We start from the raw sequence: 27,516 nt of genomic DNA, 5'->3' as shown, positions 1-27,516 counted from the left end.
ACCTGCATCATGTTTACTCTGTGAATTCTGCCTATAGTGCGTTAGTACTCACACGCTACCACACAATCTGTTTCAAGTTGTCAGAAATTGGAATATTTACGAGAAGACCTGCCTCCCCTCTGACCATTTTATTAAACTGGTCATGAGACACTGTGTGAACGCGAATACATCTGTTAATCTTGCTTTTTGCTTGGTAAGTTATGCTTATTTCATGTTTTTGATAGCCTAAACTAGACTACTTAGCATTTTCAAGTAACCTTATGCATTTGGGTATATTTGGAAATAATTTAATAAAGATAGGTATTTGGTTGTAGCCAAACAGAAAAGCAACTTGTTTGTAAGCCCCCACCTAAACCCCATTCTAACCACATTTTAACCAAAAAATCTAAGGACAATACCACAAAACATAGGTGCGATTCAATGTGGGATAACATTCCTGCATCTTTCCAGACAGGGGGGCTGATGGGTGTTTTATACAGAATCCTAAAATAGCCCTTCTTGTACTTGGTGCCTTGATCAAGAGCACAATGGTAGGAGATGGTAGAACTATGAGATCAGAGACCAGCAACATTCTATTTAGATTTACATGGGATACCAATAGATTCTGTCACTCATTGTAATCATTTGAGGGGAGACATTTAAGGGCCATGACATGACATGCCAACCAACTTAGTAAAAGACAGCTCCTGCTTTTATTTAATTTCAAATCAAGCACTGTCCATAGTTTACAATAAAACATAATATTTCTTTAACATAATGCACACATTTTTGATAAGAAAATTGTTTATTTAGGGCCAAATCTGAACATATAAAATTGCAATTAACCATGATTAACTACAGAAGTTGAAGTGATTCATTATTGTAATTGTTTGACAGCATTGTTAAAGCATACATATTTTAGGGATTCGGTTATAAGGGTCTGCTGAATAACTTACAATACATACAAATGTCTGGATCACTTACATTTATAGGGCCAGCAGATAGGGCCCTTTGCTACATCGACTCCCCAACAGTTTTTCAACCGATAAGGTGAAGAATTTGCTGTTTTGTCTGTAAGTAAGACAGGTGACCCTAATTGCTCCTGTAGATTTTTCAGGATAAGAATGTCTGTTAAATGATTGATATGTAATGGCTATATGTTGTAATGGGGAATGTGGTTATTCAGTGACAGGAAGTGAATTGCAGAAGTGTTTTACATTACAGGGCAGGACTCATTGGACAGAAGTTTAGAGACTTCCTCGGCCAATCAGAGAAAGGAGAAGTGAAAGTCACATGTGTCTGTTGGCATGAATTAGAGCATTACTGTTTAACCAACCTCTATGGATGAATAACGTTATTTAAGTAACTGACGATTGTTTCTAGATGACATTTTTATGTTGGACTGGTGTCTAATGGCAAAGAATATTTTTGAATATTAGTGAATTGCCCTGATTGGCCAGCTCTCCCTTCTCCAGACTGCTGATTGGCCAGCTCTCCCTTCTCCAGACAGCTGATTGGCATGCTCAAACTGCATCATCCTCCAGTGCATTTGTCAAAAGTTCAGTTCGAGATGGGGTTTTTCAAGCGTTTTCTTTCCAATCGAATCTTTGTCCAAAAAACCCAGAGAATAAATTCCCAACATTACTTGCGTAGGAGTTATCAGAATACATTACAACATGAAAGCCCCTTATGGCAACATTCCAACAGGTTGAGCTATACAAAAGCTACCAACTGTCGTTTGAGGTGACAGTACCTTCTGAAATGTGTTGAATGTGTCCGCTTGAGTTCAACCGAATGGTTTGTGACTGTGTTAATCTGTGCCTTTTTTCTTATTCTGTTTTACAAAGGCCTCAGAGCATACCAAATGTACAGCCTATTTTAATCTGTAAACTGAAACAGGTGTCCTGGAAACCATTCTCACCTCTCTTTCTCCTCTCCGCCTGCCCCCCCTCCCCCGGTTCCTGTCTCTAGGTTCAGGTGGGGAACTTCCGCAGAGTCATAGCCAAGGTCCAGCTGGGTGGCAGTGAGCTGGCCATCGTGGTGTCCATCGTAGTGTGCTGCGTGCTGCTGCTGCTGTGCACCGTGGGTAAGTGTCAGGGCCGCCGTTGTCGCCGGGGGGTTGAACGTCTGGGCTGCCTGTCCGTGGACGCTCCAGATGTGAGATAAAAGGGCCCTCCGGGGTCAGGCTTTCTCCCAGTCTGCACGGCACAAAGACACCACTGTTTGCACTGCTCCCAGCATGAGTGTGTGCGTGTGTGTTTGTGCATATGCGGTTGTGCGCGCTTGTCTGTTTTTCTTTATTTGTGTATGTCCTCGACAAGTGTGTGTCTTCAGGACTGTAGTTGTATGGAGCTTTAACAAATGTAGTTCGTCCTGATTTATTACAGCATGTCAACTTGGGATAACAGGATGTGGCTTCAAAGACATCTACTTAATGAGTCTTATGTCTCTCTGTCTTTCTGTCCTTCTTCCTTTCTCTCGTTCCCCTTTTCTCCTCTCTGTCTCTGTCTTCCTCACTGTTTTGCTCGTCCTCACTATCTCCCTGGTCCTGTCTTTCTCTCTCCCTCTGGGTCCCTCTGACCCTTTGTCGGTCCTTCCCTCCTTGTGTCTCTGTCTCTCAGCTCTGGTGGTGTACTGTACAAAGAGCCGGAGAGCAGAGCGTTACTGGCAGAAGACACTTCTGCAGATGGAGGAGATGGAATCCCAGATCAGAGAGGAGATCCGCAAAGGTGCAGAAACACACACACACACGGGCACACAGGTGTTCCTGTTTTACTATTTTAGTGAGGACCAGCAGTTAGGTGTAAGGGTAGGGCATAAAAGCTAGGTTATTGAGGTTAGGGTTAGGTTAGCGTGAGGTTAAGTTCAGGGTTAGGATTTAGCATGACCCCTGACACATAGTGTTAACTAGCTAGGCTGCCCATGACCCCTGACACGGAGTGTTACCTAGCTAGCTCCTTGGTTTAAGTCTCATGTAGTTATGCAATCTGAAGGCCACGTACAGCCAGTCTAACAAGCCTGCATCTATAGCCTAGACTGCTCAGACATGCTGACATAATCGGATACAGATCGGATCAAGGGTTCCAGAGAGTGCTATATTGTACTTAGTTGTAAAACATGTATCCTTGCTTTATGACCAAAGGTCATTTCCCCAGCAGTTGCCCACGTGATTCCAAGTTACAGATGTTTCCATGACCACACAGGTGTCTGCTGCAGCTTCTTCCTGCCCACAGGAAGCGAATGGGAGTTCCGCAGCTCTCTGTCATAACGTTATTGACTCAAATACATTAAGCACAAATCTGTTGACCCTGGCATCAATGCGGTAACGATCAGACAGGGTTTTGGACGCCTTTTGGTACGGATGTGACTTCAAGCAAGCTCTAATCAGGGGTTAAGTTTACAAACAAATGGGTTATACATGACCTAGCCCCAGTCCAACAGGCAGATGGAGAAATAGAAAAAGCTGAGACAGTAAACAGCTTCTGAAGAAAATAAACTTCACCCTCTCCGAGGCAATGGAAATACAACTGCGGCTGTGCTGATTGGGGGCTTTTTGCAGCAAGGTTTTTTGCTTCAAAACCCCACTCCTGAAATAGGCTCAAGGAGTACCCAGCAGAGAGCGGAGGGCGACTTCATCGACCGACTGGAGCGATTCAGATCTAATGCAGCGATGCTGTAGTTCTTCATACCCTCCGTGTTATCAATAACTGAATAATACAAAAGTACCCGACTCATGGAAAGGTGCCCTCATCAACAGTCTACTCCAAAAATACAATGTCCCAGATGACATCTCTCCGTTACCTCCTGTCAATACGGTTTTCCTGAACTATTTACTTGTGCGGATACTACCGTGGCTTGTAGATAAAGGCATTCTCCCTACCAAACAAAATACATATTTATACAGACAGGGCATGAATCAGCAGGTTTTGTCCCTAAAACTGGAATTGAAAACTGAAATTTACTGTGGCATAAAAAGATGTCTGCCTATGGAGTGACGTTAACTTCATCGACCAAATGGCTGTTCCAGTGTGTTCCGGCCCACGTGCCGTTATTAAACCCAATACAGGGTAATGCCGATAACATCCTCACTGGAGGTGGTTATCAAACGTATGCTCCCCCACAGATAATTTTTTAATGGGCCAGGATGGAGCTGAAGGAGACAGAATGTGCAGGGCGGTATTGAAGATGAAAACCAAATCAACTGACTGCTGATAAATGTCTACAACTAAACAAGACCCAACATGACATTACACTAAAGAACAAGGCAACTGTAAATGTGTCGTCCCCACCCCCTACTAATTATTCAACATCCTCTGGGCAAGTCAGTGTTGTTCTTTGAATGCTGGCTCTCTATGACAAGAAGTATTATTCACCCAAGTTTAGTCTAAATTATATGGGTCAACAAGATATATTTCCCTGAGCATTTTTGGCAAAGATGTATAAACATATACATGCTATAATATCACAGTGCAGAGCCTTGACATATTTTATGATGTGTACCACATTTGGTTACAGTATTAAAATCCATGACTGATTTATACACATTGATGTGCCTGACAACCCTCCCACATCAATGTTGTTTGGTCAATAGAGGCAATTTTGTCTTTGATTCTAATCGGAGAAATATGCCGTAAGCAACCTTTGTCAAAATATCTGTCATTTTCTGGCAGAGTAGCATTTAGTCAAATGTCGGAAAATCTGCCATGTCAAACCTAATCTGTTCTTCTTGAGGCAAATATTTTCCTTGTGGAAAGGGATCTATGTACCAGGCTTTGTGACATTGGGACAAATCATCTGTCATTCGTTATATCCCAAAGTTTTATGTATTGCCAGATCTGTAAGGCAAAAGCCATCATTCGCCCAATTATTTTGAAAATAGTGTCAGTGATTTTGTGTGTGATGCTTGTATGTATGGAGGGACCTCGACTTCAGTCCTACGAGGCAGTGAACCGGATTCAGCTTGCACGTACATACAACCTCACAGCAGGTGTTCAAAAGAACACCAAAACTAGATCTTCCAAATAGGGGCCATGACAAGAATAAGAGGTTCTCTTCTGATTCCCATTCCGGTAAATGGGTAGGAGTTAAGATGGACTCCCTCCTTACTAATGTCGAGAGGAAGTAGTGTCACAGGCTTTCCCTTTCCTTGGAAAACTGTAACCGCTGCTTGCCTGTTGGTAGTGTTGCCGGATGGTCCAGATGTGGGTGGAAAACTCTACCTTGGACGTAGGTTTAATGTTGCTAGCGAGTGAGGCGGAAAGTTGAAGAGCTTGGCTGTGAGGATTCAACCAGGCTTGACATGATTACAAATGATTGCCCCTCGGCCTGTGGTCGTGAAGCTAGAGACTGTTTCAGAGATTCAACGTCTGTTGACCAATGTGCAAATTCAAGAAAAGGTTCTACGGGAAATGTAGAACATAAAAAGGGACACAAGCAGTGAGAAAGTGGCTAAGCCTGAACATGCACACCAAAGGTGACAGTATTTCACTGATCTGAAAAGGGGTCGAAATCATTGATTGGATTTTCACAGCTACTGGATAGACTAAATCACCTGTTGGTCCATGCAGAACATGTTAAATGGTAATGATGCAATAGCTGGGGGGGTAGAGGGACACCGATGACCTATGTTCTATGCTTTTACTGTGTGTGCCCTTACTATGACCTGTGTGTCCGGACATACATGTGGAGGCAGAAGTTGAAACATTTCTCCTTAAGAAACACACACACACACACACACACACATAGTGGCCATGCCCTGCTGCGTCTACCCTATAGGTTTTTTTTTTGTAGGGGGGGTCACCGCGGGCCAGACTGAAGGCCACTGAATGTCTGAGAAACCAGATTAATAGGACAGATAGGTAGGGGGGGGGGGGGGGGGGGACAAGAGTCAGGGCCATGTGTCTGTTTAGAGAGTGGAGGAGGAGGGAGGTTTGACAGGGGAGGGAGATATGGGAGTGTTTCAGGGACGGGTCTGGGGAGGGAGGATGTCAACACACTGAATGAGGTGCATTTGGAGCGCTGGATTTGGGCCGTTCGGTCAGTCATTGATGGTACGGCCTGGCCGAGTGACTTGCTTGTCAGGAGATTCAGCCCGTAATCTTTTGGACTTTATGACCAGCCTGCACAACGTATCCTTGGGAATCGGTGGATAAAGCATGAACAAACTTGAGGAAGGAAGTGCTTGTCCATAAAGAGGTCTCCTATGTCCCATAACGAAGAAACACAGCCCCTCTATGTCTCATAACAGCCTGCAATAAGAGAACATAATCCACTCATCTACCATGCCGGTTCTCCCAGGCTCACCAGAGCCCATCTCTGCTGGCCTAGATACTATCATCCTGTTACTTGGTGTGTTACCCGTGTGAACCCAACTAGCACACATGGTTCTGATTGGAGACTGTTAGATTGGATCTGACGGTTCAGATTGTGTTTGGTAAATATTTTGCTCCATGTAATGTTGGAGTGTATAAGCTAGCAGAGTCATATGACAGAAGAACATGTTAAAACTTAATGCAATTTAAGATGGGATCTAGGATATTCAACAGCGTAAGAGAAAAGCCGGTGATTTGGGATTTTCTAGAATGTTCTAGAAGTGGGTAAAGTGCCTGGTTCTGTTCCTGGGTTCTCGAATAAAACAGTGAGAGTTGTGTGAGGTGTTCTAGAATGAATGTTGTTTGCACGTCTTGTGAATGGCGATGAGATGTGTTCCTTTAACCCTTGGGTGTCCTTCCAGGCTTTGCAGAGCTACAGACTGATATGACCGACCTCACCAAAGAGCTGAATCGCAGCCAAGGAATTCCCTTCCTGGAGTACAAACAGTTTGTCACACGCACCTTCTTCCCCAAGGTGAGTCTCACCTTACCAAGGCCTTTATAGAGAGAGATTGATGATATCTTCACCATGTACATTTTAAATTGTTTTTCCCATTTCCAAGATATTACAATCTCAAAAGCATGGTGTGGTTTTTCTCCCTTAAGGAGAATATATGTTTGTTACAGCTGATTATTTGCTAGCCATCCTGGAGCACTAGTGTTTTCTGAGCTTGTGCGTTTTCTGTCGACAGACACACCAGTGTGTTTCAGTTTAAACCACAAGCATTAAGTTTCAAGGAGACAGAACAATGCTGGGCACGGACACAAGAAAACTTTCCCCACTTACTCAAACCCACTGCTTCACATTGCACACACTCCAATACTCACCCACACACACAATTTGACACTTTTGTATACACACAGTCTTTAGCACAATCTTCTGAACTCACTCAAACACAGCCGCTCACTGAGTCTGTAGCCTTTTTGGACACACACGCACACACGCACACACACCCACACACACACATGAATAGTTGTGCTGTTACCTCAGTTGGTTGCTGTTTCCATTCAGGTCCACAGAGACACAAACATAGTGCAACAAAATATTACTCACTCAACGCCATCAGACAATGGTTGACCACAGTCTCTCCCCAACACACACACACACACACAAACACACCTTAAAACACACTCTGAAATCGGGCCAAGCCTTCTTTCCTCCTCTACAGCTTTTATGAGGGGCCAAAGGCTTTAAGGTTGTCCGTTTGGACTGTGTACAATGCGTCTCCAAAACAAAGTCTAATATCAGCGCTGGTATGGTGTCATATCTCTTGTTAGACTTTCGTGGTCAGTCAGGGTGTTTTCAATGTCTCTGTAGGTCATTCTAACACTCACTCTCATGCCAAACTCCTGCACAGGTCGTGAAACAGAGCCAAATGTTTCTGAATTTGTCAACCCACTGGCTGTGATTTTACGATGTGGAAATGTTGGTCTTTTACTTAGTTGGCTCCGACAACGGGAGCAGCGGTCGCTGTGTCCAACCCCTCCTCTGTTCGAGTCCAAATACATTCAGTGATGTTATTCTGTCTCTGTGACTGCCGCAGATGTGTTCTGACTATGAGAGGAGTCTCGTTCAGCCTGTCTATCAGACCGACGCCCTCGGCCCACGAGCCTTACCTGAAACGCACCCCCTTCTGCAGGATTGGCAGGTAAAGAGTTAACCCCCTGAGGTTTTTCCACTCTCCATACTGCTCCCCTCCATACCTCCATTCTGCTCCCCTCCATACCTCCATTCTGCTCCCCTCCATACCTCCATTCTGCTCCCCTCCATACCTCCATTCTGCTCCCCTCCATACCTCCATACTGCTCCCCTCCATACCTCCATACTGCTCCCCTCCATACCTCCATTCTGCTCCCCTCCATACCTCCATTCTGCTCCCCTCCATACCTCCATTCTGCTCCCCTCCATACCTCCATACTGCTCCCCTCCATACCTCCATTCTGCTCCCCTCCATACCTCCATTCTGCTCCCCTCCATACCTCCATACTGCTCCCCTCCATACCTCCATTCTGCTCCCCTCCATACCTCCATTCTGCTCCCCTCCATACCTCCATTCTGCTCCCCTCCATACCTCCATACTGCTCCCCTCCATACCTCCATTCTGCTCCCCTCCATACCTCCATTCTGCTCCCCTCCATACCTCCATTCTGCTCCCCTCATACCTCCATTCTGCTCCCCTCCATACCTCCATTCTGCTCACCTCCATACCTCCATTCTGCTCCCCTTCATACCTCCATTCTGCTCCCCTCCATACCTCCATTCTACTCCCCTCCATACCTCCATTCTGCTCCCCTCCATACCTCCATACTCTTCCTTTTCTTCCCAACTGGGTCACAGTGAAGATGATTAACTCTCCATGGCAAGGCTGTTCGGAGGACCTATACCAGAAAACCACTGTGTGCGCGTGTGCGTGCTTGCGTGCACGTTACCATAGGTTTGTGTGTACGGATTTGTGCTTACATGAGTGTGTGTTCACGTGTTTTTCTAGCTGTGTAGACGTGTGTATATGTTGCATTTTGATATCCTTCCTCCAGCTGCCAGGTTATGTAGTTCTGCCTGGTTATGTAGTTCTGTCAGATTATGTAGTTCTGTCAGGTTATGTAGTTCTGCCTGGTTATGTAGTTCTGCCAGGTTATGTAGTTCTGCCAGGTTATGTAGTTCTGCCAGGTTATGTAGTTCTGTCAGGTTTCACGTCGGCCAACACTAGCCCCTCGGCCACCCAGTCACTGACAGCATGTTGACACACTTCCCGCCGTTTCCTTGACAATAGCCCTGTACACATTCTACCGTAACCATGCGGACAACCATCTCTGTTAGTGTTGCGTGTGTGTGTGTGTGTGTGTGCGCGTGTGACAGCCCTAGTATTGCAGAACAGTACGGTTTTGGGTCAACAGCCAGGGGAGCCTGTCTAAGGGTGATAAAGTGTTTCAGATCCTTACCGTCTTCCCGGGAAGTGTTTTCCAGGTCACAGAGCCCAAATCTCACAGGCGGCCATTTATCTTAATGGACGCCCCCCTCCCTCCTTCTGTCACTGTGGAAACAGGAGCATATGGCTCCAGTCCAGAGGGAAGACTTGATCAGAACACTGCTTAGATGCGTCGTTAGATAGAATATCTTCTCATTAACTAAGCAGAGACTGTTTAGTAGACGGTATTAGAGAGCGCCAGGGGACTGTGGTGACGTTATGAAGCAGCAGATGAAAACACAGAAATAGAAACCACAGAATGGGCTTAATGATGATGGCATAATGAGAGGCGGAATGGCAGCAATTTAAAGTTTACTGACACGCTTTTCAGACATGTAACACGACTACAGTGTCTATAGTGACATTTGTTGACCTTTCTGATTTTTTAAAGCAGCGCATTAGATGCGTCAGATGACTGTCAGATAATTCTGCTCTAGTATAGGATATTTAGTAGTGATTCCTCTATAGATTTGGAGGAAATATACAACACTTACTTACTTATCAATGTAGAAGGTTTATGTACTACCATGTTGTTTTTATCCAATTATTAGGCTAATTGTCTTGGTCATTGTTTAAACCGTCATGTCTTTATGTGGGACAGAGTGACCTGCAAGCCGCAGGTAGCCTGCAAATATGCTTTATAATTGATTGACAGTTCTGGTTGCCTAGTGATGGACCTTAGTCCCGCTTCAGATGTTGCATTTCTTTAGAGACGAGGGAAATGCCCGTTCCGGCTTGGAAACCCTCTTCTGGGATGATTTTGTGTCAGCATTTAAAAAGCTGTCTACCCTTACAGACAAACAAATGTGCAGTTGCAAAAATTCTTTCAGAGCAGCAACTTAAAAAGAAAATGTACCGACAAATCTGTGATGTGATTTGTTGAGTCAACTCAACTGACATTTGTATTTCTCATAGGTGGAAATATGTGGTTATAAGCTATATTTGAGTTACAGAGGAGACCATGGAGAAGGAAAGACTCTATGCAGTGCCATTGTCTCCATGTTGAAGTAGTCAGATTCAGTATAATTCACTGGATGATCCCTCCTGATGACCCAGTTGGAGTTGTGATAACATGACTAGGAAGTTAGAAGACCCACCCAGTTAACTACATTAAAATGGCAGCTTCATTACCCATGTTTGAACCCTAAAGTCCTCTAACCACATCTATACTCCCTTTTCTCTCTCTCCTTTTCTCCCGGTAGCCCTCTAACACAGGAAAGCCAAACATGGAGGAGGGAATCACGCTCTTCTCCACTCTCCTCAGCAACAAGCACTTCCTGGTCACCTTCGTCCACGCGCTGGAGCAGCAGAAAGACTTTGCTATACGCGACAGGTAAGCGTGACGGCCACCTGCTGCGTGGCTAATTCTCCAATACATCCTCCTCTCCTCAGTTGAAGGTTCTGAATATATCAGCTCCATTCAACGGCAGCTCTGCACAGTATCGGTGAGTGAATAAAGGCAAGCCGGATGGTCCTCAAACACCTGGGAGATTCCCAAGGCCAGAGCACTCCCCTCCCTGTCCCGGCTCAGCAACGGAGCGGTGGTTTGGCTCAAACGTTGCCTCTGCCTGCTCTCCTGTCCCGGATGAAAGGCCCTTTGTAATGGAAATCCCCACCGTTTCGCCCCCCCTTCCATCCCTTGATACAACTACATAAGTCAACGTTCCTGGTGTGGCGACTAAATCGTATTGGATGAGTTGTATATATGTCACTGCTCACACACACACACACATTTGCGTGAGTTTCTCTTATTTCCCCCGCCTCTCTCTGTTCAGGTGTAGCCTGGCCTCCCTGCTCACCATCGCCCTCCATGGTAAACTGGAGTACTACACCAGCATTATGAAGGATCTGCTGGTGGACCTGATCGACGCCTCTGCCGCCAAGAACCCCAAACTGATGCTGCGACGCACCGAGTCGGTGGTAGAGAAGATGCTGACCAACTGGATGTCCATCTGCATGTACAGCTACCTCAAGGTGAGGGATGAAGAGAACATATAAAACCGGGAGAGAAAGAGACAGAAGGAATACTTGAGATTCAATTACAATACAATGACTCTCCTTGATTTTTCTAACATCGGGGCAGTCGACATTCTTCAGGCCTCATTATTCCGCAGTCCTGAAATGTTTCTGTCACGTTGTCCAAGCTCTGGTGTTTCTTCTTCAGGAGACTGTGGGAGAACCCTTCTTTCTGCTGCTGTGTGCCATCAAGCAGCAGATCAACAAGGGCTCTATTGACGCCATCACAGGGAAGGCCCGCTATACCCTGAACGAGGAGTGGTTGCTCCGAGAGAACATCGAGGCCAAGCCTCAGGTCAGTGATCGCGCGACGACAACACTGGAGTCAGATACCGACCACTGGTTGGCTCATCAACATTACAACAAGAAATATGTTACTTTAAAGAACAAACGCATTTGCCCCCCCCCCCCTATCATTCCCTATCAGCACATCATGAGTCCTGTGCTGTTTTCTCCCACAGTGTTAGCCGATCATTTACTTTAAACAAAAACAGATGAGACTGGGGATAATGTGGTGAATTACTGGGGGTTCCCGTGTGTATGACAGAGATCATTGCGGCGTGGTCAGCAATTTTCAGGCTGCAGGCAGGTGTGGAGTTTCACACAGACAGCTCTGGGATGGAAATGTTTTGCTAGTCCAGGTGATATTAAAACCACAGTCTCTGAAAAAAGAGTAAGTCTTAAATCAAAAACTAGTAAGTCTTAAATCATAGAAACAAAATATTGGCGTGTAAATCTAACACGAATGAAGTCTTATCACACACACTCATTGTCTCATTGTGACACACATGCTTAGAAAAACATACACGCTTTATTATGGTAAAACTGTACACTCACTTCATCTTGAGCACGTTACACAAACACACTCACTTAATCCATCAAACATACATGCACAACCACACACAGTTCGTTTAGATCTTTCAACAACATTGTTGATGTCCAGTATCAATAAGCATGAACAGCCCCAGATGAAACAGATGATTTCTTTGCTGGGAGATCAACATTCCAGTTAGGTTTGGGAGGGCCTGCTTAATATTAGACTTTCTACAAATGCAAAAAAAAAAATGGCGTAATGAAAGTAGTCTCACTCTTTGACCAATTTAACATTTATTTGTTGTGGTTAAGGATGATTTAACCAGGAAGTTCACTTATATTCAGCCAGATCATTCTAGAGAAGTGGAAAATGTAATAATTACTTATTCCATCATGTTTTGTCATTCAAACCAAAAGTTAATCTCATGCAAGCTACAATGATCTAAACAGAAATAAATGACAAATTTGGCTAGAAAACCCAACAACTCATGTATGATGAGTGTTCCTTGTTATATTGTAGAACTTAGTTCAAACAGTACAAAACAGTTTCTGAAACAACCTCTTCATCTGGCGTGCAAACTACAAACATGGACTTCAAATGGACTACAAACTATTTATTGGAATTAACCTCACACCATATATGATTACAGATTGCCAACTGTCACTTTATTCAATGTGTATGTAGTCTGCTGTACAAAGTTAGCTACACTGAGGAATTCCAATGTTAGACAAGCCAAATAAAAGTTACATTGAATCATGTACTCTATGTAATTTAAGATAATTACCAATCAGTGTGCATGTGTGTGTGTGTGTGTGTGTGTGTGTGTGTCTGGGTGTCTGGAAGACTCATGTCATAGCTGAAAATCTGAGATCTGGCGTTGACACATGCAGTCTGTGTGCACATCTGGGTGAACTGTGTGATGAAGTAGAAGGACCCGGCTCCGCCCTCCGCCTGGGACAGCCAGCTGTGCTGTTGGGCTTGTCGTTGATCTCGGCCTTAACCAATCAAAAGGAATAATCCTGTGGGGTGACAGCCAATCAGGTGATTAATGTATGCCCTCTCTGTGTGCAGAACATCAACGTGTCATTCCAGGGCTGTGGGATGGACTCTCTGGCCATCAAGGTGATGGACACGGACACCATCTGCCAGGTAAAGGAGAAGATTCTAGAAGCCTTCTATAAGAACCTGCCCTTCTCCCAGTGGCCCAGAGCAGAAGACGTGGAGCTGGGTGAGAAAAGCCTTTAGCTAACATCTTCATTTTACTTTTTATAAAGGCATCCAGTACATGGCCGTAATGCCAAAAATTCACACAAACATTCCTGACATTTTCTCCTTCTCTTCTTGCTATGTCCTCTGCCTGTCTGCCCTCTTCTGCAGAGTGGTTTGTCTGTGGTAGCACCAGAATCCTCCAGGACCTGGATAACACATCTGTGATGGAGGATGGCAGGAAGAAACTTAACACTGTCACACATTACCAGGCAAGGCTCAGCACACACAAACACACACACATACACACATATGCTGGTCTTCCAAATGTGCAGGGTGTGTGTGTGTACTGTGTCTGTTTTACCTGAAATCGTCAGACAGGAGAGTGTATGTAGGGAACCTTCAGTGACAGTTTCATACATACGGGTGACAGGAGAGTGTATGTAGGAAGCCTTCAGTGACTGTTTCATACATACGGACAGTGTGTGTGTAGCCCTTTTTCATACATACAGAATGGATTTCTGCTTTTGTTTCTGTAGGTTTTCCTCAGTCTTCTCCAGAAGTTTAAACATTCTTTTGCTGGCACCTTGGTTTGTTTGTTATGTGTCAGAGAAATTCTGAGTGTATGAGTGTTTGGTAACAGGCGGTGGTGACCCCTAACCTTTGCCCTGTTACCCGTGCTACTAAGTGCTGTGTTGGGTTGGTTCTGAGCTGTAGGGAGAGAGCAGAGGCAGCTAGGCGTAGCGTGTATGAACAGTCTGGGTTCAGCCCATTTCACTGTGGTAATGAGCCCAGCCAGACTCCACACACCTCCTGCCACTTCAGACACAAACACACACCGGCTAATGATGCAGTTCTCTAACCCTTGACCCTATGACTTCTGACCCCTCCCACAGATCCCAGAGGGGGCGTCATTTGCCATGAGCATGAAAGACAAGAGAGACAACACACTGGGGAGAGGTAGGTTTCAAACACACACACACACAGTTACTGTCACACACCCTTACATGCTTAGAAAAACATACACACTGATGTTATGATGGTAAAAATACTCACTCACTTCATCTTGAGCACATTACTTGGCGTATATATACACAAACACACTCTCACTTAATCCATCACACACGCACACGTGCGCACACACACATTAGCATGAGCAGCCCCAGATGATTTCTCCACTGGGACATCAAGGTTCCGGTCCAGTCGGGGAGGGTCTGCTTTCTGCTTACCTCACCTACAACCGGATTTCATCCCAACAGGGCCCCTCGTCCACCTCAGTGATTAGGGCCTCTCCTCTCATTCATACTGGGCCAGAGACAGACCAAACCGGGCTGGCGCTTCAAAACTCAGGCGTAATGGATCTAAAGTGCTAATGTAAAACACCTTTCTCCTCTCTGTGATCGACTCAGAGGGTCTGGGCTTAGGTGGGGCGATGACCTGCATGTCTGCCAAGACAAGGGGTCTGGAGTAATGAGAGCTCAGTCCCCATGCGGTTAGATGTGTGTGTGTGTAAACCCGAGAGAGAAAACCTCTGCTTTAATAACGAGGCCTGCACATTAAACACCCATTACTCTGGCTCCAGTCTCAATCATAGGCTCCAGGTCCACCTACCTCATTCCTTCACTCACAGCTTTCCTGTTATTCACTCAGACTCCCCAAACCGTCTAAAACATTCGCTCTCACACGTGCTCCCTTTGATTTCCACAAACCTCGGCCTCCCTTTGTTCGCCCTTCTTTTTTCCCTGTCAGATCTTTAATTCTTCCCCTCTCTCCCTCAGGTGTCTTACTCTCCGATTGGTCATTATTTCATTGTGATTTTTCTCTCCCTCTTTAGCAAAAGACTTGGACACAGAGAAATATGTCCATTTGGTAAGTACACACAGACACAGATGTAGAATGGTGTTTTTAAACATTGCTGAGGTTGACTGAGAGAAATTACTTTAGGAGAAATCCCCTCATGATAAATGTAAGTTCCCATTACACATTTATAAAAGACTACTGTCTCAACAGTTGATACCTGCAATGCTACTCATTTTGAAGTTTAGGGCTGCAGTTTGGTTAATGTAACATAATAATGTTTCACCATTAATAATTAACATTGTAAGTTAATTTTAAAAAATAAGCAAAAATGTGTGGAATGTCTTTGGATGTCTCTGTAGTTCAAAGGGAATCCGATGTATTACATTTAAGCAATTCCACACGAGCACACGCACGCACGCGGCTAGAAACATGTCTCATTCACCTCTATTGACCCCATTTCCTCGGTCATCAGCTATAAGGGTCTCAGAGAGAGAGAGAGAGACATTTAACTCCAACAGACCTTAAGCAATGAATCACTGACTACACACGTTCATAATCGTTTGTGTGCCTGCACGCATCGAGGACAGCTGGTGAGAGAACATGACAGCACTAATACCACATAAGCCAATGAAAAAACCTCTGATGATGATGACTTGGGGGCTTGACATAATGAGTTCTCTGGGATACATTTCACTGAGGGAATAGCTTCAGTCCTTTGGTTGGAGCGCTTGATTTTATGCCTTGCTGGTGGACCTGGAGCTTGTTGACGCCAGGGTCCTTTCTTTTTATTCCACCTCCTAGCTGAGACCTGTAGGAGCATGTTGGACACATTATACTGGTAGTTCAATGCAATCAGAGAACATTCCAGAATTTCCCAAATTGCGACATGTCATAAAACGATTATGTCGGTCACAGCTCGCAAGGCCCATGGTGGTTCCTGACAAAGACAGGATGAGAGGAAACACTTTATAATGGAAGGCCTATTGACTGAAGTGCTTTGTGATTGGTTTAGGTTTAAGCACTCTTTACATTTTGCCCAGAAAACGGATCTCTTACAAATTCTAAGTTCAATTTTAAATTATATCCCCACATAGAGATTTTGTTTTTGTTCCCTGACCCCTACCCCTCTAGGTCCTGCCTCACGATGAGCTGTTTGAGAACAGGAAATCCCACAGGCAGAGTCACCGTAAGAAAGTCCTCCCGGAGATCTACCTGACACGCCTCCTTTCCACTAAGGTAGGAGAGAAACCGATGTGGTAGACATCTTGAAACAGTCGATAGAATCCAGTGCCAACCTCCAGTGCCAGTTTGGGTGCCCGTCTGTTGCTGCTCCAGTAAACCAGCTCCCTGCCTTTTCATATGCAAGCATTGGCATGACAATCACAGAGTCGTTGGCTGAAGCAGAGTCCGCATTCCATACTCATTTTCAATCAATCCATCATGAGTTTAATTTGCAATGGCATCATCCCGAGATTCCAACAAAATCTATTTGGATCCCCGTTATGATTCGGTGTCTGAATCCATCTGTGTTGTGATTCTGTAGGGAACGTTGCAGAAGTTTCTAGACGACTTGTTCCAGGCTATCCTAAGTATTCCCGCGGAGCGCCCCCCTCTGGCCATCAAATACTTCTTTGACTTCCTGGAGGAGCAGGCAGACAAGAGGGGCATCACTGATCCAGACACCCTGCACATTTGGAAGACCAACAGGTGGGGAACTAAATATATTTAACCACGTATTCCTCAATGTTGCATTCTGAACTACCAAAAATGCAACATGTCTAACTGTCTTCTTCTCGGTTTAGTTTACCTCTGCGTTTCTGGGTGAACATCCTGAAGAACCCTCAGTTTGTGTTTGACATTGATAAGACGGATCACATGGATGCCTGTCTGTCTGTTATCGCCCAAGCCTTTATAGATGCCTGCTCCGTGTCAGACCTGCAGCTGGGCAAGGTGAGACACGCAAACACTTTAGACATACATAAACACCCAGACACTTAAGACATACATAAACATGCAAACACTTAAGACATATATAAACACCAAACACTTCAGACATACATAAACACGCAAACACTTAAGGCATACATACACACCCAGACACTTCAGACATACATAAACACGCAAACACTTAAGACATACATACACACCCAGACACTTCAGACATACATAAACACGTAAACACTTAAGACATACATACACACCCAGACACTTCAGACATACATAAACACGCAAACACTTAAGACATACATACACACCCAGACACTTCAGACATACATAAACACGCAAACACTTAAGACATACATACACACCCAGACACTTCAGACATACATAAACACGCAAACACTTAAGACATACATACACACCCAGACACTTAAGACATACATACACACCCAGACACTTCAGACATACATACACACCCAGACACTTCAGACATACATAAACACGCAAACATTTAAGACATACGTACACACCCAGACATTTCAGACATACATAAACACTTAAGACATACATAAACACCCAAACACCTCAGACATACATAAACACGCAAAGACTTAAGACATACATAAACACCCTGTTGGGGTAGACATCCACATGTAATACAGAGGGGTAAACATAAACCTGCCAACACGACAATATAATCCCTGATAAGCCAATGTGGTTCTCGATAGAAACTCCTCTAACTTGTTAAGGGCCCTTGCCAGGATTAGAATGTATCTTACATGGCTCAGTGATGTCTGGGATGAACAAGTGGCTGGTGGTCAGGGCTTCTCTAGCGACTCCTTTTGGTTCTTCTGGTGCATGCAAAGTCAATCTGGCATGTACAGTGGGCAATATGGTCTCCTCAGTCTGCGTATACCAGTGCTAAGTTCCTGGTCGAGCGAGCGTTTTGAAAGACCAGATGTGCTTGGATGAAAGGGATCTTGATTTTCAGTTGTCCACACCAGGTGTGGTTTTATTTTAGACGAGGCAAGGCTATAATCGTGAATTTGAAATTTCTGAAATTGTGGCATGCTAAAAGGTCCGTCCTACCTAAACAGGCTGACGTTTTGGTTGTTATATGTGGGAATGTGATTAATATAATGAAGGAACATCTAAATGTTTGACAGCATTGGGCCTTTAAGCAACAGTAGGTAAGTCAACCCCTCATCAAAATTCTAGTGAAAATATTTCCCTTTGCAGGCGAGTTATCAGTCAGTGTTAGTAGGAAAGAGAAATGCAGGTTATTAGATTTTTCTGGCACACGCACAGACACTCTCGCCCATCGTGACCCTCACTGTCATCCCCCATCTCCACATTCCTCCCAGTCCCTGCCAGCCCCCCCCCGTCAACCCGTCAGCTGTGTCTGTCTACCTCTCCTCATGTTATTCTAGCTCGGCCTGCTCAGCCAAGGTCATAAGCACCAGGAATCCTCTCTTCAAAGTGCTGTCTGTGTGTCGGCATCTGTCTGTGTGCATGTTTTTCAGTGTCCTCACCACCCCCTAGGTGAGTGTCATCCCTCATACGTTGTGACCCCTAGCATGCACACTGCTTCCTGCCTCTGAGACGGACTTCCTCCCTGGAGATACTTGTCAAATAACGCGGCTCTTTCAGATGAAACCAAACCTTCCTGATTTATTATTCCACTTGTTCATTGCCAGAGAACTGATGCACGCACCTCAAGCATGCGGTGGACTGAAACACAAAGCCATGGCACGCGAAACAGCCAGACGCTCGTCTTTACTCTCTGCTTTGGTCATTGGGAAGGCCTGGCCTCCTCAGCTGTGCCGCGTGTGTGTCCACCTGTAATGCAGAAGTTGCTTGTTGCGGAAAGTGCTACCAGTAGTTAAACATTAGATGCCTTAGCCTAAGTGGAGACAGGTGTTCAACAGTTGCTCTGCTTCACTGGTCAATGTCTGAGACGCTTTAAAAGCTTTGAATCAACTGTGTGTGTGTGTGTGTGTGTGTGTGTTCGGTGGTTAGGGGACAGGACGGTAGGAGGTCTGTATTAGCCATTACTTTGCAGGGGTGAGAGGACTAGAAACTGAGCTGTTTCCACGGATACCTTCTTATCTGGTAGCCTTCAGATAAACAGTAGGAACGAAAGGGGGTGGTTTGGGGTCACAGGGTCATCAGGCAGATGGAGGAACCACAGGAAATGACCTTGTGGACAGGAAGAGAGGTGTCCTTATCAAGAGGAGTCTTCCTAGACCCGACACACACACACACACACACACGCCTTATAAGTGGCCCTTTCTTAGTGATTGAATGTGCTCAGTGCCATTGTAAATTCTGCCTGTAATTATAAGCAACAGATGTAAGTAGAAGGGAAAATGAATCTGAAGTGAAGGAAGTGTTGTTATGTCTGGCCTGGTTCTCTGAGGCAGTGGAGACTGTTTGTTTATCTTTCCTATTGTGAGGAAACCCTGGGCCCACCCTTTATTGTCTTAGAACAGGAGAGTGTTGGCCTACTCTAACCATGGACCAACCACCGATCAACCATAGAAAAACCTTTCCATGACCTCAGACCCAAAGTCGCATTCATAACCACAGCAGCGCTTATATTACCTGTACACTGAGCGGTCGTGGTTAAGAGAGTGGGTTAAGTACCGGACTGGTTTGATTGAACACTAGATGTTCTTACTTTGACTGAAGAGGACTTTAAATTTGGCTTCAGGATTCTCCAACCAACAAGTTGCTGTATGCCAAGGAGATCCCTGAGTACAAAAAGAGGGTGCAGTGCTACTACAAGCAGATCCAGGAGATGGCGCCGCTGAGCGAGCAGGAGATGAACGCCCATTTGGCCGAGGAGTCACGGGTGAGGGAGCAAAGGATGACATCAATATTTGATAGATTGTAATTTTGTTAGCCTTGGTGATGGACAGTCACTGCATTCAACCCAGCTACAATGTTAATCAATTGCTTTTTGATGTGAGCAATACGTTTGACAGGAGCTATGCTGAAACAAAACGCTTACGTTGTTGTCGGTTTCACAGAAATACCGAAATGAGTTCAACACCAACCTGGCCTTGACAGAGATCTACAAGTATGCCAAGAAATACAGAAACCAGGTAAGAATCACTCTCTCGTTGGATTGTCTTTTGGACACATGTTTAAACTGGCTCACGCTAATCTTATCACCAGCGTTTATTTCATATGGGGTTTCAGAGAGAGATGCGTATCAGGGCATGAAATGTCAGTGCGGCAGATCACACAAGTCCTTAAAGATCTAACGGCCAAGTCTTTCACTCAAAGAGACCCAAAATATCCCTATATGCCAACATTTTAAAGAGACCCTGACTAAACAACGTTCTCTCAATGTCAGCCTAATGTTCTGTTCTGAAACACAACCAAAGGCATCAACACCTGTGACCTGACGTGTCCTTAACTTTCTGCCACCACAACCCGCACCTTTACTTCATAAGAACTCATTGTCCCCCGTCGGGGCAAACACACACACACACACACACACACACATACACACACACACACACAAACACACTCCTACTGTTCCGTGGAGTGGTTCAGACAGTGTTTCTGTGTTTTAATGGAGGACCCTGATCAAAACAGCTTTAAGCTGCCGATAAATGCCATTCTCCTGTACCAGCAGACTGCAGGGGCTCAGAGGCTCCTAGAAGATTCCTCATGAATTGCCTCTGATTACACATTCTCTCACTCAGCCCTCTCACAAGGCCCATGCTGCCAGTAACAACGCCCGAACGCGTGACAACTATCAGGCATGAAAGCCAGCGCAGATGTGGGTTTTGTGAATAGTATGTTAACAGAAAAGGCCTTTTGTCAGGGGAAAGGCATGCATGAAGGCTGAAGAACTGCTGAAGTTTTCCCTTTCTCCCTATGGCCAGGTGGTTGAGTTGCTGTCCTGTGCTTTAGAATGCATGAATGCTCCAAGGCCACTGAACGTACTCCTCCTTTCTCTGTACATCTCGTTCTCTAACGGGTACGTTTGCCGAGGCTGCCGGCTTGGCGTTTGTCTAAACCTGGGTTCTCGTCCTCTCTCTCTCAGGTGGTGAGTGCTCTGGAGTCCAACCCCACAGCGAAGCGTACTCAGCTGCACCACAAGTTTGAGCAGGTCATTGCCTTGGTGGAGGACAACATCTATGAGTGCAGCAGTGAGGCCTGAGTCTCCCTCTACCCTGCTTCCACTTCACCCCACTCCTGGTGGCTGCTTCCATCCTGCCCGCATCCTGCCTTGCTGGGGTCCAGGACCTAGGAGTCCCCCTTACTGTCTCCCCTTTAAATATGTTTTCTGTCTGTAGAGGCCAAGGACAGAATGGAACTTTTTTGCTTTAAGACTGGAAGAAAAAAAACGTGACCAATGAACCCCTAAACCCAAGACTGCCTCCGAAAACAGATTGGAAGCACTGTACCGTGGATATAGTATGATCTAAGAAGCATATCTTCGAACACGTCCCTAATCTCGGGATTCTATGTCTGGGTGACCAAGACACACATGGATATAAACCCAATGTGGTTTCCTGCCTGTTCACACCTAGCTTGGATCTCATTCTGGTTTCACTCTGCTCTTAATGAGGAGCATAGTGGAGTTACAGGGAGGCTCTGGGTCAGGGGTCATATTCTAGAGGACGTGACAGCCTCTGGGACCTGGAGCCCCGGCGGCTATCTAACGCACTGAGCCAATGATGCATTGTACTGTATGATAAATGTCCATAGCAATATTTATAGTTGAGTTTTAATGCTTCGAGTGGCCTGTTCAGCGATATGTGAATGCGAGACTCCTCTCAACTTGCACTGTTCTCAGGTTTTGATGGGTGGAAATGGCTAAGAACACCACCTGTGCTTTGAACTACAAGTCCCAATGTGCTTTGCAGGTTGTAGATTAGTTATGGAGGAAAGGAGAGTAGAATCAAGAAGATTTAATTATGTAATGTTAAATGTGCCACAGACCTGCTTGCAAGAGAGTCTGGACTCTGCTGGAGCAGATGGAATGTAGTTCACTGGGAAGAATTACATTGTTAGAGTTTATGTGAAGGCTGATTGATCTGTTTTGTAAGTGATAATGAAAAATGTAGAGTTAAACTATGACCTTCAGTTAATCAAAGAGGGAGAAATGTCTGACATGACTGTACTTGTGATGCCAAAATGACTTAGGTCTGTTGTCAGAGTTTGTGAAAATAAATCCTATTACAGAGTTATGGAATATAAAATGTTCGAAAATGTTGTTTGAATTACTTTTCATTAACACCTGGTTTTAGATTATGTCCCTGTAAGACTTTAATTACAAGAAGTAGAGGCTTAAAGGATAGCCATAAACATTTTAAAAAGGAGATTGACCAGTCAGTATTCGTTTTAGTCAGTTCTAGGTTATGGATGTCCCCGTCTTTTGTTTTCATGTTCAGCTTAGCAGGAACTCTAGCCCCAGGCTTGGCGCCACGGAGGGGCCGCAGTGTAACCTAATTGATACCAAAAAAATACTCAATTTCACAATTAGGTGGATTTGCATCATGCTAATTTACAAACAACTGTACAATATTTAGTGTATACACAGTGTACATAAATGTGTGCCACAAACATTTCCTGAATGTGTTCTAGATTAACCCAAAACTATAAACACTTCTCAAAACTCACACAGTATTGACAAATCCCAGACCTCTCACACAACTGAACAATCCAAATCATATTACCTAGCATATAAATAAAACATTGCCCTTCAGTCACGCAAAAGCATTGGTGCATAGCAACGATTACACGGGGTACTCCAAAGATGGTAGATATGGTGAATAATAAGCATGGTCAATAACACAAGGTTAGAGTCTAAACATGGCAAATCACAGGGTGAGACCTAGCAATATGGGCAATGTATCCATTGCTAGTTGAGGAAGAGCTAAACATTAAGCAGTATATACAAAAATGATAGCAGTCATAAGTGCAGTAACTAGGCTTAAACTGGCTGATTAGCAGGATGTATTAGAGGAGCATTGTATGAGGGGTGAAAGGTTGAGAAATACATGTGCAATAGAACAGGTGTCCCGATCCTATTCTCCATTGTCTAAACATGTACACATGCATGATAACAGGTGGACATAATCACATCCAGACACATCACTGTTTGGGTAAGTGTACCTACATTCTGCATGTGTTAATGGGTTATGATCAATATCAAATCCGTTGTTAAGAAATGTGCTGCAGCAGCTTAACATGGAACCACCATCCCAAACCATACTCTAACCTTATACTATACAGATTTTTATGACTGCCAACACAATGGCAGTACAACAGAATAGGCTGGACAATAGAAAGGATAGAATTTCACCCACAACTGTAAAACGCTGGTTGAGCAGGAACGCTCAACCAGCACAGGGCCATAGCAAATGAATTGAAACAAACCTCCACTGAGACTCTTCAGGTGACAGTGAAGCTTCTAAATCAATATCCCCAAAATGGCACAAACAAAGTTCTTCTCTTTCCCTTTACAACTGTAAACTCATTTCATGAAAAATCTAAACTGGTATAAGACGTGAACATCTGCTCCTTAACGGTATTAATTGCGATTACATCTGGTTTATGAGGAAGTAAGACTACTTTTAGATCTACAGATCTATGACAGCAATTTTAGATGGCTTGTCAATTGATTAAATATATATTCACACTACCGTTCAAAAGTTTGGGGTCACTTAGAAATGTCCTTGTTTTCCGTGAAAACATACATGAAATGAGTATGAATAGGAAATATAGCAAAATGAATAGAAATTATAGTCATTGACAAGGTTAGAAATAAGGATTTTTAACTAATAATTGTGTCCGTCAAAATTTGCTTTCGTCCAAGAATCTTCCATTTGCAGCAGTAAAAGCCTTGCAGGCTTTTGGCATTCTCCTTGTCAAATTGTTTAGGTAATCTAAAGAAATTTCCTCCCATGCTTCTTGAAGCATTTTCCCAAATTGGATTGGCTTGACGGGCACTTCTTACGTCCAGTACAGTTAAGCTGGCCCCACAACAGCTCAATAGGGTTGAGATCTGTTAGAGACACTCCATTAGAGACAGAATACCAGCTGACTGTTTCCTCCCTAAATAGTTATTGCATAGTTTGTAGCTGTGCTGTGGGTCATTGTCCCATTGTAGGAGGAAATTGGCTCCAATTAAGCACCGTCACAGTGTATGGCAGGGTGTTGATAAATGGAATAATAGCATTCCTTCCTCAAGATCCCTTTTACCCCGTAAAAATGTCCCATGTTACCAACACCAAAGCAGCCCCAGACCATCACATTGCCTCCACCATGCCTGACAGATGGTATCAAGCACTCTTTTAATCTGGTCTGCGTCTGACAAATGTTCTTGTTTCTGATCCAAACACCTCAAACTTAGATTGATCTGTCCATAACACTTTTTTCCAATATTCCTCTGTCCATTGTCTCTGTTCATTTGCCTGTCTTAATATTTTATTTTTCATGGAGGGTCTGAGATATGGCTTTTTATTTGCAACTCCGCCTAGTATGCCAGCATCCCAGAGTCACCTCTGAATTGTTGACATAGAAACTGTTTTGCAAGTACTATTTAATGAAGCTGCCAGTTGAGGATCTGTGAGGCGTCTAGACACTAATGTATTTGTCCTCTTGTTCTTGTGCACCATGGCCTCCAACTCATTGTATAAGAGGGATTGTACAGCGTTGTTCGAGATCTTCAGTTTCTTTGCAATAATTCACATTGGAATAGCCTTAATTTCTTAGAAGAAGAATAGCCTTAGTTTCAGAAGAAAGTTCTTTGTTTCTGGTCATTTTGAGCCTGTAATTGAACACACAATTGCTGAAGCGTCAGATATACCAAATAAAGAAGGCCAGTTTTATTGTTTCTTTAATCAGCACAACAGTTGTCAGCCGTGCAAACATAATTGCAAATGGGGTTTTAATGATCAATTAGCCTTTTAAAATGATAAACATCGATTAGCAAACACAATGTGCCATTGGAACACAGGATTTATGGTTGCTGATAATGGGCCTGTGTACGTTTATGTAGATATTCCATAAAAAGATCTGCTGTTTCCAGCTACAATGGACATTTATAATATGAACAATATCTAAATTGTATTTCTGATCAATTTGATGCTATTTTAATGGACAAATGTGTTTTTTTTTCAAAAACAAGGACATTTCTAAGTTACACCAAGCTTCAGAACGGTAGTGTATTTATATACACTTCTCAAAACATTAAGGGAACATTTAAATCACTTATCAGGTCTCCATTAAGTAAATTTATTAAAGATCAAAATCTTTACTGTACATTGTGTAATTTGTTGAGAAAAAATGACAACAATTGTCAATGGAAACCAAAATCACCAGGGCTGGATTCAAACTCACACCGAAAATCGAAGTAAACAATTAAAATCACAGGCTGTTCCAACTGGCATAAATTTCATCACGGCAACTCATAACATGACTCAGTAGTGCTTATGGCCCCCACATGCATGTATGCACTCCTGATAATGTCTGAACATGCTCCAGATGAGACGGCGGATGGTGTATCAGGGCATCCGTGGGTTCCTGGACAGTCTGTGGTGCTACTTGGTGGCATCGGATGCACCAATACATAACATCCCAGAGGTTCTCAATTGGATTCAGGTCTTGGGAATGTGAGGGCCAATCAATGGCATCAATGCCTTCGTCATCCAGGAACTGCCTACACACTCTGGCCACATGAGACCGGGTATTGTCCTGCACTGAACCCAGGGCCCACTGAACCAGCATAAAGTTTTTCCCAGTCTCCTCCCGTTTTGAACTTAGGAGAGCATGAGGATTCTTCCTAAATTTTATGCATTATTTTTCCTATCCACTGAAATTCAACACTGCTGTTGTTTGCTCCTTAGGGTTTAAGGCCAGGTGTTTTGTAAAAGCACTTTGTGACAGGTCTGTGCAACTCGCCAAGGATATGCCTCCCCAGACCATGACTGACCCACCACCAAACTAGTCATGCTGGTTGATGTTGCAGGGAGCATAACGTTCACCACATCTCCAGACTCTTTTACATCCGTCATGTGCTCAGTGTGAACCTGCTCTCATCTGTGAAGAGAATGGGGTGCCAGAGGCAGACCTACCAATTCTGGTGTTCTCTGGCGAATACTAATCGAGCTGCACTAGAGGATGTTGGGCCTTCATGCCAGCCTCATGGAGTCTGTTTCTGACAGTTTGGTCAGAAACATGCACACCAGTAGCCTGCTGGAGGTCATTTTGTAGGGCTCTGGCAGTGCTCCTCCTTTTTCTCCTCACACAAAGGAGGAGATACCAGTCCTGCTGCTGGGTTGATGCCCTTTTACGGGCCTGTCCAGCTCTCCTCATGTAACGGCCCGTCTCCTGGTATTTCCTCCATGCTCTTGAGACTGTACTGGGGACACAGCAAATCTTGCAACGGCACATATGAATACATTTGTGCTCATAAGTTTGCATATCCTGGCAGAAATTGTGACATTTTTTGCATTGATTTTGAAAATAGGAATGACCATGCAAAATAATTGTCTTTTATTTAAGGATAGTGATCATATGAAGCCATTTATTATTACGTAGTTGTTTGGCTCCTTTTTAAATCAATATGATAACATAAATCACCCAAATGGTGTAAATGGCAATTAAAGGTGAAATTTCCCACACCTGTGGCTTTTTAAATTGATATTAGTGTCTGCATATAAATATTCAATGAGTTTGTTAGCTCTCATGTGGATGCACTGAGCAGAACTGTCAAAAGAGACCTGTATAACAAGGTAATTGAACTTTATAAAGATGGAAAAGGATATCAAAAGATATCCAAAGCCTTGCAAATGCCAGTCAGTACTGTCCAATCACTTATTAAGAAGTGGAAAATTCAGGGATCTCTTGATACCAAGCCAAGGTCAGGTAGACCAAGAAAGATTTCAGCAAAACTGCCAGACGAATTGTTCGGGATACAAAGAAAAACCCATGTGTAACCTCAGGAGATATACAGGCTGCTCTGGAAAAAGACGGTGTGGTTGTTTCAAGGAGCACAATGTGACAATACCTGAAAAAAAATTAGCTGTATGGTCGAGTTGCCAGAAAGAAGCCTTTACTGCGACAACACCTTGACACCACTCACAGCTTCTGGCACACTGTAATTTGGAGTGACAAGACCAAAACAGTATTAAGAACTAAGGGTCTGCAGACTTTTGAACAGAGGTCAGTTCATTCTTTTTCTTTCTTGCCATGTTTTGTTTTATGTGCCATTCTGTTATGACCCACAAGAAATAAGATATGAGTTTTGCCTGCTCACTCATGTTTTCTTTATAAATGGTACATATATTACCAATTGTCCAAGGGTTTTGAGCACAACTGTATGTCACCTTAGAGGAGCTGGACTACCTATTGGGAGTCTGTTATCGTTTTTGTGGTTATGTTTTCTAGTATTTCT

At 44.1% G+C, this 27,516-nt stretch overlaps 1 protein-coding gene across 2 annotated transcripts in view; it reads left to right on the top strand.

Moving 5' to 3' along the window:
- The window catches only part of plxnd1 (plexin D1), a 69,705-nt gene extending 47,376 nt beyond the window's left edge, over positions 1-22,329 (top strand). For both annotated transcript variants that reach the window (XM_010895269.4, XM_010895271.4), the window contains 17 exons: positions 1,951-2,065; positions 2,601-2,708; positions 6,713-6,825; positions 7,895-7,999; positions 10,519-10,649; positions 11,092-11,290; positions 11,481-11,627; positions 13,218-13,374; positions 13,524-13,624; positions 14,249-14,312; positions 15,187-15,221; positions 16,284-16,388; positions 16,696-16,859; positions 16,955-17,102; positions 19,807-19,947; positions 20,126-20,200; positions 21,154-22,329. In XM_010895269.4, coding sequence (XP_010893571.2) covers positions 1,951-2,065; positions 2,601-2,708; positions 6,713-6,825; positions 7,895-7,999; positions 10,519-10,649; positions 11,092-11,290; positions 11,481-11,627; positions 13,218-13,374; positions 13,524-13,624; positions 14,249-14,312; positions 15,187-15,221; positions 16,284-16,388; positions 16,696-16,859; positions 16,955-17,102; positions 19,807-19,947; positions 20,126-20,200; positions 21,154-21,270 — 2,025 coding nt within the window. In that variant the 3' untranslated portion in view covers positions 21,271-22,329. The remainder of the gene's footprint in view (positions 1-1,950; positions 2,066-2,600; positions 2,709-6,712; positions 6,826-7,894; positions 8,000-10,518; positions 10,650-11,091; positions 11,291-11,480; positions 11,628-13,217; positions 13,375-13,523; positions 13,625-14,248; positions 14,313-15,186; positions 15,222-16,283; positions 16,389-16,695; positions 16,860-16,954; positions 17,103-19,806; positions 19,948-20,125; positions 20,201-21,153) is intronic.
- Positions 22,330-27,516: the final 5,187 nt, after the last annotated feature.

Source organism: Esox lucius, chromosome 12 (assembly GCF_011004845.1).
Source record: "Esox lucius isolate fEsoLuc1 chromosome 12, fEsoLuc1.pri, whole genome shotgun sequence".
Classification (NCBI taxonomy): Eukaryota; Metazoa; Chordata; class Actinopteri; order Esociformes; family Esocidae; genus Esox; species Esox lucius.
The sequence above is the reverse complement of the archived record's forward strand: the minus strand, read 5'-3'. Positions and strand labels throughout refer to the sequence as shown.